This window comes from Numenius arquata, chromosome 15 (genome assembly GCF_964106895.1).
Source record: "Numenius arquata chromosome 15, bNumArq3.hap1.1, whole genome shotgun sequence".
Classification (NCBI taxonomy): Eukaryota; Metazoa; Chordata; class Aves; order Charadriiformes; family Scolopacidae; genus Numenius; species Numenius arquata.
The window spans coordinates 6478202-6494829 of NC_133590.1; the positions used below are offsets into that span (position 1 = coordinate 6478202).

Consider the following 16628-nt stretch of genomic DNA (forward strand, 5'->3'; position numbering starts at 1 on the left):
CGGCTCCAGCTGTTTCCTCTTTCCCCACCAGCTGCCTTCTAGATACCCTGCAGCAGATCCATATACCATCCAGAAATACCATCAAGGGTGATACCCAGAGGGTAGACCAAAGCTTAGACCTATTTTTTTTTGTCTGTTTTCTCTTTGCAAAGGTGGGATAAAGTGCTTTTTGGGCATGGGATGTGCAATGCTGAGCTTGTACTTGAGTAAGAGAGGGACTTTGTAGTCTGTATCATGACCCATTGGTCACCCTGCCTGTGCTGTGCCTGGGGACCCCTAAGGACAAGCAGAGGCTGTGGAGTGGTTTTTTCTTCTGCTACTGTCAATGCTATAGAAAACAGAGGTGTAATTGGTTTTACTGAATGTGTTTATTTTGTTTGCTTATATTTGTGTGGCGCACTGAAATGGCTCCAAAACATTCTCAGCTAAAAGCATGAGCTGCTCCATTTTGAGCTTAAAAAGTCATTTCTGTTCCTAGGAGTTGTACTCATTCTCAGTGGAGTGGGCATAGTAACACACACTGTGCAGTGGATTATATTTATGTGATTATACCCTCTAGGCAGCAACCTGGTGCTTAAGAAATGAGTCAGTCAGAAAGACCAAGGCAGAGGGAATCAGATCCAGCGATGACAAGACTTGCTTCCAAAAGATCTGGACCAAAAGTAAGCAGCGTTTCTCCAAGATATGCTTGTCCTAACAGTCAATTAAGTGGCCCACATAAGAGTATTTTATGTCCCTTGATGGCTCCCAACAGCCTAAAGAAGCAGTAATCGCACACAAGGACCAGGATTCGCAGCATGAGAGGATGGATGATTGGGTACCGATGGGCGGGAGTATCCGGGAGAGATGAGTGAAAACCCAGCCAGGCTGACAATGGCTGTTAGTGGGGGCAGCTCTGCCAGCGTGGAAGAGGAGCAGGTTCCTGGGAAATACATCCAGGAAAAGGGAAGAGACAGGACGAGAAGGCAAGAAATGCGTGCGGGGAAACAGCGGCAGGAAGAGGAAAGAACAAATGAGAACTGGCAAGTTGATAAAAGAACAAAAGGGCTTTGTCTCACATTAAAGGCAGCTAACTACACAAATCATTTTCCCATGTAAGCAATTACTGCAGCTACCCCAGGGACAGTACATGGTTGCCAATGGGAAGATGGGTTCTTTACATTCATAACTGGGTCTGGCAAGTGCTCCATCAGTGTGGGTCATGATGCTCTGGGCTATATCAGGCAAGCAGAGAAATTGAAACTTGATTGTGCAGATAGCTGGAATCCCTGTTTTAAAAATTACCTGTCCATCTGTAGAGGGGATTAAGTCGTCAGCTGGTGGAACAGAAAGAACAGCGGCTTCTAAAAGGAGATGGGAGGTTTGGTTTATTCCTCTTTCAGTCCTGGCAGCAGCTGTTGACAGCAGCTTGCAGCAGTCAGTGGAGTCACGTAGGCATGAGTCAGGTAAAAATCAGACGTAAGTCTGAGATTCCCTTTCAGCCTGATTTTCAGAAATGCTGAGCGCAGACAACTCCCATTCAAGCCAATGCACCATTTATCTTAATTCTGTTTTACAGCAGTAGAGCTGGGAATATAAACCAGGTCTGAGAGACGCTGGGGCCACAATAAACTGAAATTTGGTTAGTTGTATCTTTTGTGGCATGCATTTTTTTTTAATTCTTTGCAAATAGTCGCTTATGATTAGGGATTTGTTAGAGAATGTAGATTTAAAGTGAAAAATGTATGAACTCATTTTTATTGAAAATGCCCAAGCAGTTACTAATCCTTTTATTAGTGTTTGGGTTGGGTTTTTTTTGGGGGGGAGGAGGGAATATTCCAGTTTAACATCAAATCACATCTATGGGGCAATAAAGAGAGGGGGATGGTTGTCCTGCTGCAGAGTCTGTGTCTGATGGTACATTTCATCCTCTAGAATCACCTTTTAGCAACGGGTTATTCTGTTGAGACAAATTCGTAACCAAGCTGTTAGTTCATGATCTGATCTGATCTGGTAGACTTCGTCAAGAGCAACCCAAGTCATGACACCGGTGAGGTCTCAGCTTGACAGTCTCCTCTTGCCACTGCTCAGCTGTCCTTAGCCCTGGGTATAAATTTACCTGCCTTTTACCGGCACAAACTTATCTCACTGCTTGTGCCGTAAGTGTTTTGACATCAGCCACTCCAAATTTAGAAGCTGATGTTATGGAAAACTTAATAACATTAAAAAAATGCCAGCCCATCTTCTCTGCTGCCTTGTGCTACGCTTTGTTCGTCTGAGGAATTTCTCGCATTTCACAACCAGCCGGAGTATGCGGGTTCAGGATTGTGCCCCAGCAGGGATATGATGCAGCTCAAGCCCCAGACTAGGACTCCACGGCATTTAAGTTTCTCTCTGTACCAACCTTCCTGACTGATCTCCTTCGAGACCTTTGATGTGCCTTCCCCTCAGCCTCCTTTCCAGCAGCAGAGCTCACTGGCTTTCTCTCACCTTTGGTCTTGCTGAGGTTTGGGGTTAACTCTTTGGGGTGACAAGCACACTTGTAGCACCCGGCACAGGGTGTCCCTTGTCTCAGCTCAGGCAACTCGAGCCCTAGAAACTTGGCTGATCCTGTCTCTTTTGCTTCCCAAGAAATGGTGCTCGTTTATTCACCTAAGACCCTTTTTAAGGCTCCTTTTAAGCTTTATTCTCTCCAAAAGGCAGCATTTTGCTCTTGAGCCGTGCCTGCTGGAAGCCACCCCAATGGATACTGTGCCCTGAGAGCTTTTACCTGGGGTAGGGGGTCCAGCTGTGTCCCCCAGGAGCTGGGGCCACCCCTCCCCAGCTGCAGCGAGAAAGTTTCCCTTTGCAGCAGTGAGAACAGGCAGAAACAAAGAGCCCGGAGGAGGCGGGGAGGGGAGAGGGGAAGAATGAGCTAGGTTAGGGGAAATACAGCCTGGAAGAAAAGGAAAGGACCAGCTGATCTGAAAGCCCCGATAAAAACCCGAGACAAAGGACGAAAGAGCCTGGGAGATTATCAAGGGGAAGCGGGAGGAGGAGCAGAAAGATGCAGCAGAACCTAAGTGGGAATGATGTAAAGTGCTGCGGGGAGGAGGGGAGTTTCCTACCTAAAGCAGAGGATGGTTTAAGCTACTCAACCACCTCCATTTACAGGAATCGAGCCCCTTTCTCCCTTCTGGCTGGGACCACCTGACAAACGAAGGAGCTGCTCCAGCGGGGAAAAGTGTCTGTGTCCATCCCGCAGCCCTGACAGCATCACCCCCGATTGCTCATCTGTTTCCAAGTACAACCGAGTCATTTCGCTGGTGGGCAGAGAAGTCAGGGGACACTCTGCGTCCAGTGCCCTGCAGCAGAGGAAGCGTTAGTACTGCTGTTGTTAGCCTTGTTATTTTCTTCTAATAAAAAGGTGGTCATGACTCACTCTATTAAGAAACAAAAGCAGAGCTGTAATCTACTGAAAGGCAGTTGTTTGGATGCTCAGCATTAGGTGTGTAAAAGGAGGAAGGTCAGCTGCAGGTCAAGTCTGGAGATATACAACCTGCTGCCAGTGCAGGCCAAATTTCGGGTATTGCCCAGAGAGTTTATTTTCTGAGCCGGTATGATGTGCCCCCTCCTTCAGGCTAGGAGTGTGGGGGGAAAAAAAGCTCTCTTTCCCACCCCTCCACATTTCACTTGGGTTTCCTGAGAGGAAATGATGCTCTCGTGTGACTGCGCTGGCCCCCTCCTTCCTCCCAGGAGAGAGGAGTGCGCTAGCATCTGCCCACAGCCCCTCTTCCCCTCCCTGTGCCGCACTGGGACCAGTTCACCAGCTGGGCTGTTACTGGGAGCAGAGCCCGGGGGGGAGCCAGACTGCTTCTCGGGGAGGAAGAAGCATCTCCTGAAGCTGGGGACTGGGAGGCAGGAAAGGCAGGTTGTGTTCAGGCGGTGCCGGAGGTTTCCTGTGAGAGCGGGAGCAAGTCACTGCGCCCCTGCCCCTGCCAGATCCCCCACCGAGTGAAAAATAAAGGGGAGGAATGGGCCTGCCCATGGGGACACGCGAAGGGCTTTGTCACGGCAGTGGCAATGCCATCACGGTGGGGATCCAGTGCTGGCAGGGACCACGCCAGCGCGTGGGGATGTCTAACCCAGCCGTGTGGCTCCAGCAGTGCCCAGCTGCCTCCCAGGGTGGGTGCAGAGGGAGGGAAGGAGCCAGGCTGCCGTGACGGCGGTGGCCAGGTGAAGACAACACCCACGCTAAAACGCTCTGTGAACATCTGCCCCTACCCTCAAGCTATTTCTATTTTTGTTCCATCTCACACCCTGACTGACTCAGAGGAGGGGAGCAAGGGAGGGGGGGGGGGGTGTCAGGTTAGAAGGACCCAGCCGGGGGCTGCAGGGGGTTTGAAAGAGGAAGAGGAGGAGGCGCTTGGAAACCAGTGGTTGCTATTCTTTCGATCAGCTTGAACGTTTTCCTCGCACAGCCTCTTTCACGCTTCTCTGTTTCAGCTGCAGGCAGCCGGAGGCAGGGATGGCACTTCCTGCCTGCTGCTGAGGTGAACATACTTTCAGGGCACCATCAGAATAAATGACACCCTGCTCGCGGGGAGCTCCACCATAATCTGCCCTGGCTGGAATGAGCTTGGCTGGAGCTCATCCTTTTGCCGACTTCTTCCAGGGATTTCCAGTTCTTTTGTTTTGGTTTGGGTTTTTTTGTTTGTTTTGTTTTTTGTCACTTTGCAAAACTTATCTACAAGGAAAGGGCAAGTACCAAATTTCCTAATTCCTGTGCATCTTAGTGTTGTGAGTTCTGGACACAGGCGCAGAATGAGGTCTGTAGTGTCAGGCTTGCAGCCTAGAAGTTTGCCACAAGGAAAGGGACATAAGACACCCGCCACCCCAAACAGCCATGCCAGCAATTTTCCTGTTGCAGGTAGCCTTCCCATCCCTGACACCCCCCTCCAGAGCATTCATTAATTCTTCAGAAATGGCACACCTTGCTTTGTCCCAAGCTGTTACTCCTTGTTTCCTCCTTTGCTGCCAGGATGTAAACCTTGGGCCAGGTAACCACATCCTGGGGGCTGTTCCCCGGGCAGTCCACGCTTGGCCCTCCGTTACCGGCGCTGCCTTGATGCAAACCGCGGCCCAGGCGGGGGACCCAGCTCTTCCCGAGGGGGTGGCAGGAGCGGGCAGCTCCCGTCCCCTGAGCAGCAGTGCTCTCGCAGGCAGATCGGCCTGTGCTCGGGCTTTGTGGGGGCTGAGGACAGGCACAGTGAGGGGAGGAATAAGGGGAACCGAAACCCCACTTTGCAACCTGGTGCGAGAAACCTGCCCCAGCGCTGCCCTTCCTCCCCCTCCTCCCCCCTCCCCGCCCGCCCCCGGCACGCTTCCCGGCTCTCCCGGCTGACGGGGGAGCGGTGATGCTGGGATGAGCCTCGGGCCGATGACTGGAGGATTTTTGCGGCGTTTTTCAGCTTCCTCTGCCTCCGAGCCTGACTAACGCTGCCTGCGCGCCCGCGGCCCCCGCCCGCTGCCGCGGAAGGAGGGAGGGAGGGGATCCCCGCAAGGGGGCGGGGCGCCGGGCGGCGCAGGGCGGGGGATGCCCATATTTGGAAGGCAGGCGCGTCACTCCCCTTATATGGGCAGTGTCGTCAGGGGCCGGCCTCCCATTCATATAAATGCCCGGTGGCGGCGGCTGGGATTCCCTGCCCGGGCTCGGCGCGGTGCCTCCGTCCCTCCTTCCCTTCCCCTCCCGTCCCGCCGCCCGCCGGGCTCCCGCGTTAGCCCCGGGACTCGCCACCGGGCCAACCCTCCTGCCGCTCTCGCCGCTCCCGCTTCGGGAGGGGGGCGACCCACGGCCAGCATGAAAGTCACGTCCCTCGACTGCCGCCAGCTGAGGAAGCTGCTGCGGAAGGAGCCCTCCCGCTGCCTGGTGCTGGACTGCCGGCCCTACCTGTCCTACTCGGCCTCCTGCCTCCGCGGGTCGCTCAACGTCAACCTCAACTCGGTGGTGATGCGGAGGGCCCGCGGCGGGGCCGTCCCGCTCCACTTCGTGGTGCCCGACGCGGCCGCCCGCGCCCGGCTGCTGCTGGGCGGGGAGGGGGCGGCGGGGAGTGCCCGCCTGGCCGCCGTGGTGGTGCTGGACCAGGGCACCGGGCACTGGCAGAAGCTGAAGAAGGACAGCACGGCCCAGATCGTCCTCAACGCCCTGCTCTCCAGCCTGCCGGAGGCCGGGGCCAGGGTCTGCTTCCTGAAAGGTGAGAGGGGTGGCGGGGAAAGGGGGGGGGTGGGCAGGGGCTGGGGAGAGCGGCGGGGGTCGACCCTCAAAGCCCCCCCCCCCCGGGCGGCGGCGGCCCCGCGGTGCTCCCGTTCCCCGTCTTCCGCAAGTTAACCTGATTATTGGTGGAGGGCAGGGAGGTAACGCCGGGATTTCGTTTCTTTTCCACCCACTAGAACTAAATCCCGGATAGACTCTGCGGGCTGAGCCCAAATGCCTTTCCGCTCACCCCCGCCGCGCCTTTAAGAGGCTGATGGAAAGCAAAGAATATTAGGGGAAGAAGAGCAAAAAATTGCAGATTATGAAAGGGAGAGGGGTACAAGAGAGAGCGGGGCTGCGTGGAAAATAAAACCAGCCCCGCGGGTAAGAGGAGAGCCGAGGCCAGCGCTGCTCGCTCTCCTCCCGCTGATACGGGGTGGCCCGCGTTGGGCGCCCGAAACTCGGGGATCGGTGCCCGCTCCCCCACCCAGGGCAGAGAGGTTTATCTCTCTATCGGGAGTATCGAAGGTGTCAGGGGAAACCCACAGCCGAAACTCCAGGGCTTGTCCGGGGACAGAAATACCTCCTCCCCCCACGTGTATTATAGCCCTTTGATTGCCGTTCTTTGTTTTCCTTCCGTGTAACCCGGGGATAATAAAACGATAAAAAAAAAAAAAAAACAACCTGCCCGCCCTTTCTCTGCCCTCTCATCCCTGTCTCCCCTCCAGTTCCCCCGGCAGCGCCTTTGTCCTTTCGCCCTCTCTGTTTTCTCAGCCCCCTTCCCTCCCCCCGTGTCTCCCCTCGGAGGGGGGAACTGCCTGGCTGTAGAAGTTCCTAAACAACCCCCCTTGCCATATCCTGAGGCCAAGAGGAGGCCATAAATGGAGAAGATAAATCAGGCAATGTTTCTTGAGTAAACTCTGCCCCTGTGTCCTCACCGGCCAGGGTTAATTCACTTTTATTAAGCCTTTTATCACACTAGTTTTTGTTCTCATGTGCTCAGTTTGTGCATCTCGTAAACCAACGGTGCCCAGAGGACACCCCTGCCGGGATAGAGGCTCCTCTAGCCCTGTGTATTGCCCGGTACCAAGAGGCAGGGAGACTCCCGGGGCGTTTTGCCACCACCCTGGCTCTGTCCAGGCACCACCAGCCTGCCCTGGGGTCTGACAATCGCCCCAAAAGCACCAGTTCTGCTGCTGCAGGACAGGGATACTTGCACTGTGCTGGGCCAGTCAAATCCCCAGGGACCTCATTAAACTAGAGATGAAGAAATATCTCTAGGGTCATGCCGGGAAGTCTGTGGCAAAGCAGGGGCTGAATTAAGCTCTGCTGACTCTCAGCCTGCTCGTTTCGCCACAAGATCGTCCTTCCCTCCTCATGTACTGGCCCCACGCTTTGAAGTGGTGACTGTGGCTGTGGGCATTTTCTCTGGGGTGGGGTTTTGATGTAGGCTCTGCTTTGTACCTTTTATGTATTGCAAAGTACCTTATCTTGAAATCCTCTCAATTTGACGCTGAAAAGATTCCCCCTTAGTGGATGAGTAAGTTTCCTCCTCTTCCTGCTGCTGTTCCCCTTTGCTTTGCTGGAAGTGCTTTGGGTTGCAGGATTGGGCCCGTAAAGTCCACATCTCCCATTTCAGATCTGGCGTGGCCTGAGGAGCCAGTGACTCAGTGGGCAGCGCTGCTGATTCACCGGGGCCACAGACCCCCAGGATGCTGTTGTGGTCTAGGGGAAGATCTGGGACAGTGGAGATATAAATAATCCTGAAGCAACAGAACAAATGATCTTTTGGGGGGTTTGTAACACCAACTTGGAAAATAATGGGCTGTAAAACCACCAGGAAAAAAAACTCCTTGAGGTTCCCGCTTATATTCCTAGGTGTGGGGGAGCTGGGAGGAGGTGTTGGCTACTTAAGGGCTAAGGTGGTCTTGCCTCAGAAGTTGCAGTGATAAGATATGAGCAGGTCACCAAGCATCCTGGGGATCTGGCCCCAGGCAGGGCAGCCAGCGTAGAGCAATTACACACTAATTTTCATGCCATGTCCCGTTCCGTTCTTTCCGTCGCTTTCTGGTTTCTCCAGGCTGAGTGTGGTACATCTTTTGTCTGTGTAGGTGCAGTTTCATTCTGGGTGAGCTCAGCCCCAGCAGGGTGAGAGGGGTTGTGTGGCAGGGGAAGAGCTTGAAGAAAGATAACATAATGGATCCCCCCTTGGTGCTGACTAGGATTCTATTATTTATTGATTAAAACCGAAGCGCAGCCCAGCTCTCTGTGATGAGCAATCTAGTATTTGCAGAAACGACCTCAGGGAAGTCAGGTTGAGTGGGGAGGGGGAAGAGAGGAGATTGCTGGAGGATGGGATGAGATGACTCACTGTAAGAATGGCCTGCAAATATCCTGATCCCCAAGGCTTGTAATTAACCATTCACCAGCTGCATGTGTTAGCTGCCCCAGAGACATGAGACACACATGTCTGTTCCAACACACACGCTGATTTGGCTTGGGCGGATTTCTGCATTCATTCAAGAGTAAAAACAACAACATGGGGCATAAATGGGAATAATAGCTATTTGTATAAACTGGACATATTTTTCCTATGTGATGGCAGTGGTTAGGAGGTAGAGGGGAGATAAGGTCAGCTATGCAAAACGAGGATTTAAAAGTCCACTCCATGAAGGGCAGTTGGGGAACAGGAGAGCAGAGGATTCTGGAGAGCTGCTTGTGTTTGTTGTTTCTTTCACACTGCCAGTTGTTAAGGATATCATTTTATCAACCCAGTTGTTGTGGATATCGTTTTATCAATCCCCCCCGCTATGGTCACCATGGTCATTTGGCTGCTTGACCCACTGCCTCGCGCTGCGAGCTCTGGGGTGAGCTGGCCGAATGTGGCTGGGGAGTAGGAGGAAAGGTGCAGGTGCTGAGTGCCAGTTGACTCCAAAGTCACCTTCCTGCCCTCCGTCATGGAAAACAGTCTTTCATCACGTCCAGTGGACTGTGGATCGTGCTGTCCGCTTGCAACATGAGGACCCCACAGCGGGACTGAGTGGGCACCAGCAGCGCGTCACGAATTTGAGCACACATCGGCTCAAACATTGCAAACAAATGAGACACCGGCGTGACGGGGCTGAAATGTCAGAGGTGGCTGTACCGGGCAGCCCTGGCAGTGAGGGCCCTGCGGCTGCTCAGATCTTCTGCGCTTCCTTTGTTTTGAAACCCTTCCTTGCGCTGGGGCACCTACGCTGGCACCGCTTATCGGGGCAAAACAGTTGCGGATGAATGAACCCCATTGGAGGGTTTGCTTTCCGAGCCTTGTTTACTTGAGGGCCACACTGGGGAGGATTATTGAATCTAGACTGTTTGAGGGCTTTCGCCACTCATTTCTGCTCTGAGAAAGCACAGGTGGCAGACACGTGGCACACCACTGACATTTCCAGGCTGCTCTTGCTACCTGACTTATTTACCTTCATTCTGGAGATCGTGTGCTTCTCTGCAACGTTTTCCCAGCCCGGAAAGAGGCAGCGATTTAGCTGACGACAAACTTTGAGTAACAATGTAATAATAGGATTAATTCCTTTTCATTAGCAGTGCACTGAATGAAACGAATGCAGTACTTAACCATGCAGAATAGCTCATGTGGGGCTATTCAGTTGTCAAATGCTGTCACAGGATTTCATTAAGTTTTATAGCTGTTATTTAATAGATTGGTTTCAGTGGGACTGTCTTCATTACCTCGCCGTCTTGTGCATTGCGGTGATTAACGACACAGTTGCAAGCATCCCCCTCTTGCGCTTATGTCCATTCAAAATTGGAAATAAAACATTTCTTATGTTTTCAGAGCGTATATAGTAATAACAGATTTAGAGAGGATGACTACGCAGTACAAAAATCTCTATCTCAGACTCTGGGAATAGCTCTCATAATATATAAAACCTGGGGGAGGGAGTTTAGTCCCCGCTGAACTGGAGTTAATGGTTGCTAGACTCAACAGAATTACATTTGCTAACAGTTTTAATCTGGATCCACTGGCTTTTGGCAAGTTAATAATTGTTAGCAGGTACGAAGCCTTTTAAAAAAAAAAAAAAAGAAAAAAAAAACCAAACAAACATTTCCCCAGGGAAGAGCCATCCCTCATTAACCCCCCAGTGCCCATCGCTGCGTGGCAATGTCCCACTGCATTTCAAGTGCCCAAGCTTCATTTCTCCTCCACTTTAATTAAACCAGGTTTTGGAAGCACAAAAGTTCATGGGTTTTTTTGGTGTGTGTTTTTTTTTTTTCCCTAGGGGGATATGAAACCTTTAACTCGCAATATCCCGAGTGCTGCGTGGATGGAAAACTCATTTCCCCGGAGAAGACCGAGGCGGAGAGAAACCTCGCCAGCCACTGTGAGAAGCAGAGTGCCAACCACAAACCTGCGTACGACCAGGTGTGTGTCACGGCCGCGGCAGGTGACATTCCCCGAGTCTTCTCCTCTGCTGGAGGCTGGCAGGGTGCCGGTGGCCCTCGTGCTTGTGCGGGCTGTCAATAAGTTGTCACAGCCCAGGTTGGCAGCCTGGGTGACAAATAAGATGCCCTGTGTGTGCTGTTGGTCAGCATCGCCTCCTCCTGGCTTTGAAATTTGGCAGCAGGAGGGAAAAATCCCCATCTAGCCCCAAAACTATGTTTGCCACCGGTCGTTATCACACAGCCAGGCTGCACGAGCCCTGAGCAACTCACATCTCCCCAGGGGACTTAAAACAGGCAGGGGACAGGCTGCCAGGAGTGGCATTTTTCCAGCAGATGAGGGAGCACACTTTGCCTGTGCCTCCTCTGAGACCCCAGAAGGGGCCCTGGGGCCACTTCTGAGAAGCAGCAGCAGCAGCTTTCGAGAGACTTCCTCAGCTGGGGAGAGTGGGATTTCCATGGGGGGAAGTTGTCACGCCCCCACACTCGCCCAGCCCGGGGAATACATGTGCTCCAAGATGTCACTCTGTGGTCGGACTGCTTCCGCCGGGGCACACGTTTCCTGGAGCTGGGGGAGCCCCCAGGCGATGCCCCTCCACTCCCCTAGGAGCCCCGGGTTCCGTCCCACCACCCCAGGTGGCTCCGGGGTGTCCCCAGTGCGTGGGACCTGCCGGGTGGGCAGCTTGGGGAGGGTGAAAAGCCAGTGTCTCGCAGCTGGAGGCCGGCAGCAGCTCTTGTGCATCATGGAAAGTTACCTGCGCGCTCCGAAACCCTCGTGTCAGGCGGTGGCTTTTTTTTTTTTTTTTCTTCTTTTTGCGGTCTCGTCACCCAGCCTTTGCTTGCGCTGAGGAAGGAGGAACCGAGATGACATCTCGGAGTGGGTGACGCAGGTGGTGCTGTGCCCCAGGGAGGTGCAGGGGGACAGGGCTGCCCCTTCCTGGGGACTCCCCCACTTGCAGATGGGGAGCCTTGCTCTGATTTTTCTTTTTTTTTTTTTTTTTTTGCTTTGCTTCATCTTTGGAAATGTGAGCAGAGGGGCTGAGCCCTGGGCTGAGCTACAGCAGCCTCCTCCTCTGTCTTCCTCTTCCTCCCTGTTCAGGCGCAACTCCCCACCTCACCCATGTTTCTGTAAAGCCTCAGAGGGAACAGCCCTCACATATGAAAGCTCTTTGGGTGCGTCCCAAGGGGCAGCGCTTTAAAGAAAGCAGGAAACATCCTGCACGCGAGTGGGCTGGATCTGACTTTGTACCTCGCAGATGTGGACAAGAAAATGAAAACCTTTTTCCTGCGTGGGCTTTGCCATCGCAGTGATTCACTGGCCGGCAGCCCCGGGGTCCAAAACCACCTGAGAGGGAGGGAGCGGGCACCCACGCAGGCTGCCTTGCCTTTCTCTCTCTGGCATCAAGACTTAAATACCCTTGAAAAAGAGTTACATGTTCCTACTCCTTTTCTTCTTCCAGGGCGGTCCAGTCGAAATCCTGCCTTTTCTCTACCTTGGTAGTGCCTACCACGCTTCCAAGTGCGAGTTTCTCGCCAACCTGCACATCACAGCCCTGCTCAACGTCTCCAGGAAAAGCTCGGAGTCCTTCAAAGACCAGTATTGCTACAAGTGGATCCCAGTGGAGGACAGTCACACGGCGGACATCAGCTCTCACTTCCAGGAAGCCATCGACTTCATCGGTAGGTCCAAATTAACAAATTTGCAGATCTTCATATAAATTCATTTATCTGAAAATACTTATTGGTGGGAAGGACACATTATTTTCTGTACGCTTCCAGATGTCACAGCAAAAGTTTAAGCTCCTTCCCTTCCCCAGCATCTGTCCTGGCAGAGGGATTTCAGTGAGAAATGAAGGAACAGGGACATTTGGAGCAAGGCCTCTGTCCTTCTCTCCAGCTCTCCAGGCTGGGATACTGAGGAAGGAAAATGCCTCCTCTTGACTGCCATCAGGCAGGCGAGGCAAGTGAGCTAGTTGGCTTTATTCTCTTTCCAAAGCAAGCGTAGATGTAAGTTCAGCATGACAGGAAGCAAAGAAGTATGGTCGGACAACACCAAAGTGTATTGATTTTTGTAAAGGAAAAATTCATATTGGCTCCTTGGACTTGCACACTGGACCCTGCAAAAGCCAGGTGAAGCAGGGTCGGCTTAATGCCTTGCTGTGCTGGGGCATCCCAAAGCCAGGTCTTAGAAATCCAGCATCTCCCCTTAATCACAGAGCTGTTCCTATTTCTTCTTTTGATTATGTTTGTGTTTCACCCTTTAATAAAATACCCCAATGCAAAAAAAAGTAAAAAAAAAAAAAAAAAAAAAAAATAAATAAAAATGAGGAGGCCTTTAGAAAACTTTGGGCCATCCCTTCCCAAACCTTCCTGCGTTGGTTAGGCTGGGTAGGTGAGCAGCACACCGGCTGCACCAGGTAGCACAAAGGAGAGGCTCCTTCCTGAGAGGCACACGGTGGTTTAGTGGGGTGGAGCAGCCTCAGCCTGGGTGGAGATGGTGTTGAAATCCATGCTGTTGCTCTCCAGGAACATTTGAGAGAGAAACAGAATAAAACCTCAGTTACAGATTTGCTGGACTCATTGCTCAGCTGAGTTTGGGTCCTTTGACAAACAGTGCAGGCAGAATGACAAAAACCTGATCTGAGGGTGCCCTCTGAGCCCTTCCCCTTCCTGGAAAGGGACTTCTCACACCTTTCAGGGAAATACTAATTTGTGGCATTCTTCTGTCCCATCCCCAACTCCTTCTGATAGTTGTTGAGTCACTTGGAAACTTCCCAGATTTTGAGGATGACTTCAGTTTTCACTTTCTTTTAAAATTGGGCGTGTGGTGTAGATGCTGGGGATGACTCAAATCCATGTCTTCCTTATTTTGTGCGGTAGTTAAATATAACTGGCCGTGGTGGCAGACAATCGAAGACAGGCAAATGATAACTTGCTCAGCCCTGTGTTGTTTCAGTGCCATGCACTGAGCACTACACTCAGCACAGTCCTCCATAAATTGGAGCTTGAACATATTGCTCAAGGCAATAGAGAAGAGAACGTCTATTTTTGAACTGTATTTTTGTGTGGAAAGGGCTTATTTTAAGAACATTCTCTTTAATCTAATAACAATCATTGTGTTGTGTGAGTAACCACAGTGGCTCCTGTTGTGTAAAATGGATGCTTTGCATAAGCCTTTTATATCCTGACTTAAGTCCAAGCATCCTTTAACCAGGCTGTAATTAGCAACTGCCTACCAGTCCTTGTGTGCTCTGTGGTGAGGCCCCAGGGAGTGAGCTCAGCCTCTCCACCCAAGGGTACCCACCAAGGGCTCAGCTCCTGGTACCACCAGGAGCTAACCAGCTAACCAGTCAAGCAAGGGGTTATCTTTGGACTTTAAAAAGTCCTGTTTTTCTAGCAAAGCTGATGAGAGGAAGGAAGCCATGCAGTTCTCACCCTTGAAAGACCTGATGGTGGGAGGGCTGGCCAGGCTGGGCTTGGGTTGGCCCTTTGAGCCGCAGGCAGAGAAATGTGGATACAGCAAACACAAGTATTGCCCAGATACCTGATCTCTGTCTCACAACGCTCTGCAAAGTGAGAGTTGTTCCAAAAGAGAAATAGGCACATGGGAAGGAGACAGGGAAGGACTTTTCTTATAAAAAAAAAGAAAAATGCAGAATGATCCAAATCAGGATCCATAGATCCTGAAACCAAGTGTCATCTGCAGCTCAGGTCCAGCTCAGGCTGGGTTTTGCCCCCTTTCTCTTTTAATCTCCATGTTAGTCTTAGTACCCAAGAGAAGACCAAGCCTCTCTTTGCTGGTGGACTGGCTGTGTGCCATGCTCCACCTCCAGCGCTGGATGCATGTCGCAGTGTCCTCTTCATCCCCAATGACAACTGACATCTGCAATGACTTTTTTTTGCCCTAGATTACGTCAAACGAGCCGGGGGCAAGATCCTGGTGCACTGTGAAGCAGGGATTTCACGCTCTCCCACCATCTGCATGGCATATCTCATGAAGACAAAGAAGCTCCGCTTGGAGGAAGCCTTCGATTACATCAAGCAGCGCCGGAGCCTGATCTCGCCAAACTTTGGTTTCATGGGCCAGTTGCTGCAATACGAGTCGGAGATCTTGTCTTCCACTCCCAGCCCCCCCGTCGCCTCATGCAAAAGAGAAGCTGCGTCTTTCTTTGCAGAAGAACTGACATTAGGCAAAAACTTTGAAGGCTCGTGTTTTGCGTTTCCTACCTCAGTGTTGAGTTCTGTGCCCATCCACTCTCCTGTCCACCAGCTGAAACTCAGCCCGATGACAGCATCTTCGTCCTGCTGAACACCGCGGGGAGACCGGAGCTGGCGTGGTCCTCCCATCTGGACTGTAACCCCAACAAGAACATTTCATGAACGTGCAATAGAGAAACCTCATCGACTTAGTCTGAGCCGCAGCGGTTGTCGTGGGTCATACTTCCCGAATGCCATGACTGTAAGATGCAAGTGCTCTAGGTGTGGCAGGTTTTATGAACTTTTATTGTCCTTTTTTAAAAAAAAGAAAAAGTGCTTTTTTAGGTTTTTATCCACAGAGTGTGCACCCACTACTGTATTTTCAGATTCCTGGGGAGCAATGAGAAATCCATTTAGTATGTTCTCAGTTCCCATCTTCTTCCCTTCTTATTTTTGAAAAGACCCTTATTTAAAGTTTCAAGCAATAAACAGCAGCAGTGGGGAAGAAAGCAAAACGAAAAGCACCACCTTTGCAAGCGCAGAGGTGGTGGGAGCGAATATTCATTCTGCTTTTTCCCCGGCTTTCTTCCTCCCCTCTCTTGTGTCATGTTTCAGGGAGCAAAGGGCTGGGGTGCTGGAGGGAGCTCCTTTCCCAGGGCACTGTTGCACAACCAGGTGAAAATCCGCTCTCCTGCTCCAGCCTCTGAAGTGTCAGGTATTGACCACAGAGTAACTGGATACCAAACCAGACCGTGGATCCGTTCAGGTGTGGCATTTCCTGTACTTCTGCATTTGCCTTTGTACTGGATGTGCTTTTAACTAAGGCAGGGGACTTAAGGCTATCAGGCTACCCTGCTGAGCTATTATCCTCCCATCTGTTATTTAAGAACAGCCCTAGAATACTTGAATGTCTCCACAACTCTTATCCGAGTTACTTCCCATTAGATGACACTGTTAACTGCTGGATTTTACACCAAAAAAAACTACCCTGACAAGCTCGACTCCAAGCCACCTCTTCCTCCATCCCTCCCAAGTGTTCTCAACATGTATTGTGTGTGGTCAAGTGGTCTTGTTCAGTGTTACGTGGCTTGCTTAGCGTGTGTGGTCACCTTCTAGCCAGGCTTCCTCCATGAAAACTGGTCACATTGGTTTCTGTGTTTGCAGGGAGTTCAAAACTAGCAGCTCTCTCTGTCTGTTGACCTTTTTTATTTTTTTTTTTTTTTAATATGTAATATGTATGGGAAATGGCAATAATTTCCAGGAGATCTCGTGAATGTGAAAGAAAACCTGCAGTGGTTTTTATGGAGTGTAAAAAATAATAAAGGACAAAAAAAGTGCCAGGAAAAGCAAGCTGTTTGTTGTACTTTGAGTGAGCTGCAAAAGTGCTTTGGCAGAACTCGGAGGCAGGAGAGGTCACCTAAGAAACTCCATGGCCCAAAAGCGGTGTAAGGATGTAGGAGAGGGAGGTAAGAATCAGTGCGTTCTTTGCTGAAAGCCTCCAAGGTGCATCTCTACGGAGGGGAGAAGGTGAGTGGGAGGATTGTTTTAAACAGAATGACATGAGTCATGGTGGCGTCACTTCCCAGCAGCCAGGCAGGCGCTTCTGTTTTGATTCATGCGTGTTTTATATAAGATTTGCCGTCTTGCTGAAGATGAAAATCTGAAGTAGGGAAGGCCCCCACTTCCTTCCTGAGCACATGCCACAGGATGCTGCATGCTTTGGTCCCTAGCGTGACACTTGTGGGTGGCCCATGGGGTGCCACGGGCCACCCACAAACATAGG

General features: G+C 51.6%; 1 protein-coding gene across 1 annotated transcript; it reads left to right on the forward strand.

Annotated features, from left to right (window-relative positions):
* Nucleotides 1-5668: 5668 nt before the first annotated feature.
* Nucleotides 5669-16187, forward strand: DUSP5 (dual specificity phosphatase 5). Its single transcript, XM_074158959.1, has 4 exons — nucleotides 5669-6212; nucleotides 10489-10631; nucleotides 12109-12328; nucleotides 14557-16187. The coding sequence occupies exons 1-4, from the start codon at nucleotides 5819-5821 to the stop codon at nucleotides 14955-14957; spliced, it is 1158 nt and encodes a 385-aa protein (XP_074015060.1). The 5' UTR covers nucleotides 5669-5818; the 3' UTR covers nucleotides 14958-16187.
* The last annotated feature ends 441 nt before the right edge of the window (nucleotides 16188-16628 follow it).

What these genes read in the sequence shown, in the direction of transcription:
- DUSP5 (XM_074158959.1), top strand. Translation starts at nt 5,819, where the DNA reads ATGAAAGTCACGTCCCTCGACTGCCGCCAGCTGAGGAAGCTGCTGCGG. An exon ending in CAGGGTCTGCTTCCTGAAAG is followed by an intron (nt 6,213 to 10,488) that starts GTGAGAGGGGTG and finishes TTTTTTCCCTAG; the next exon opens with GGGGATATGAAACCTTTAAC. An exon ending in GGAAGCCATCGACTTCATCG is followed by an intron (nt 12,329 to 14,556) that starts GTAGGTCCAAAT and finishes TTTTTGCCCTAG; the next exon opens with ATTACGTCAAACGAGCCGGG.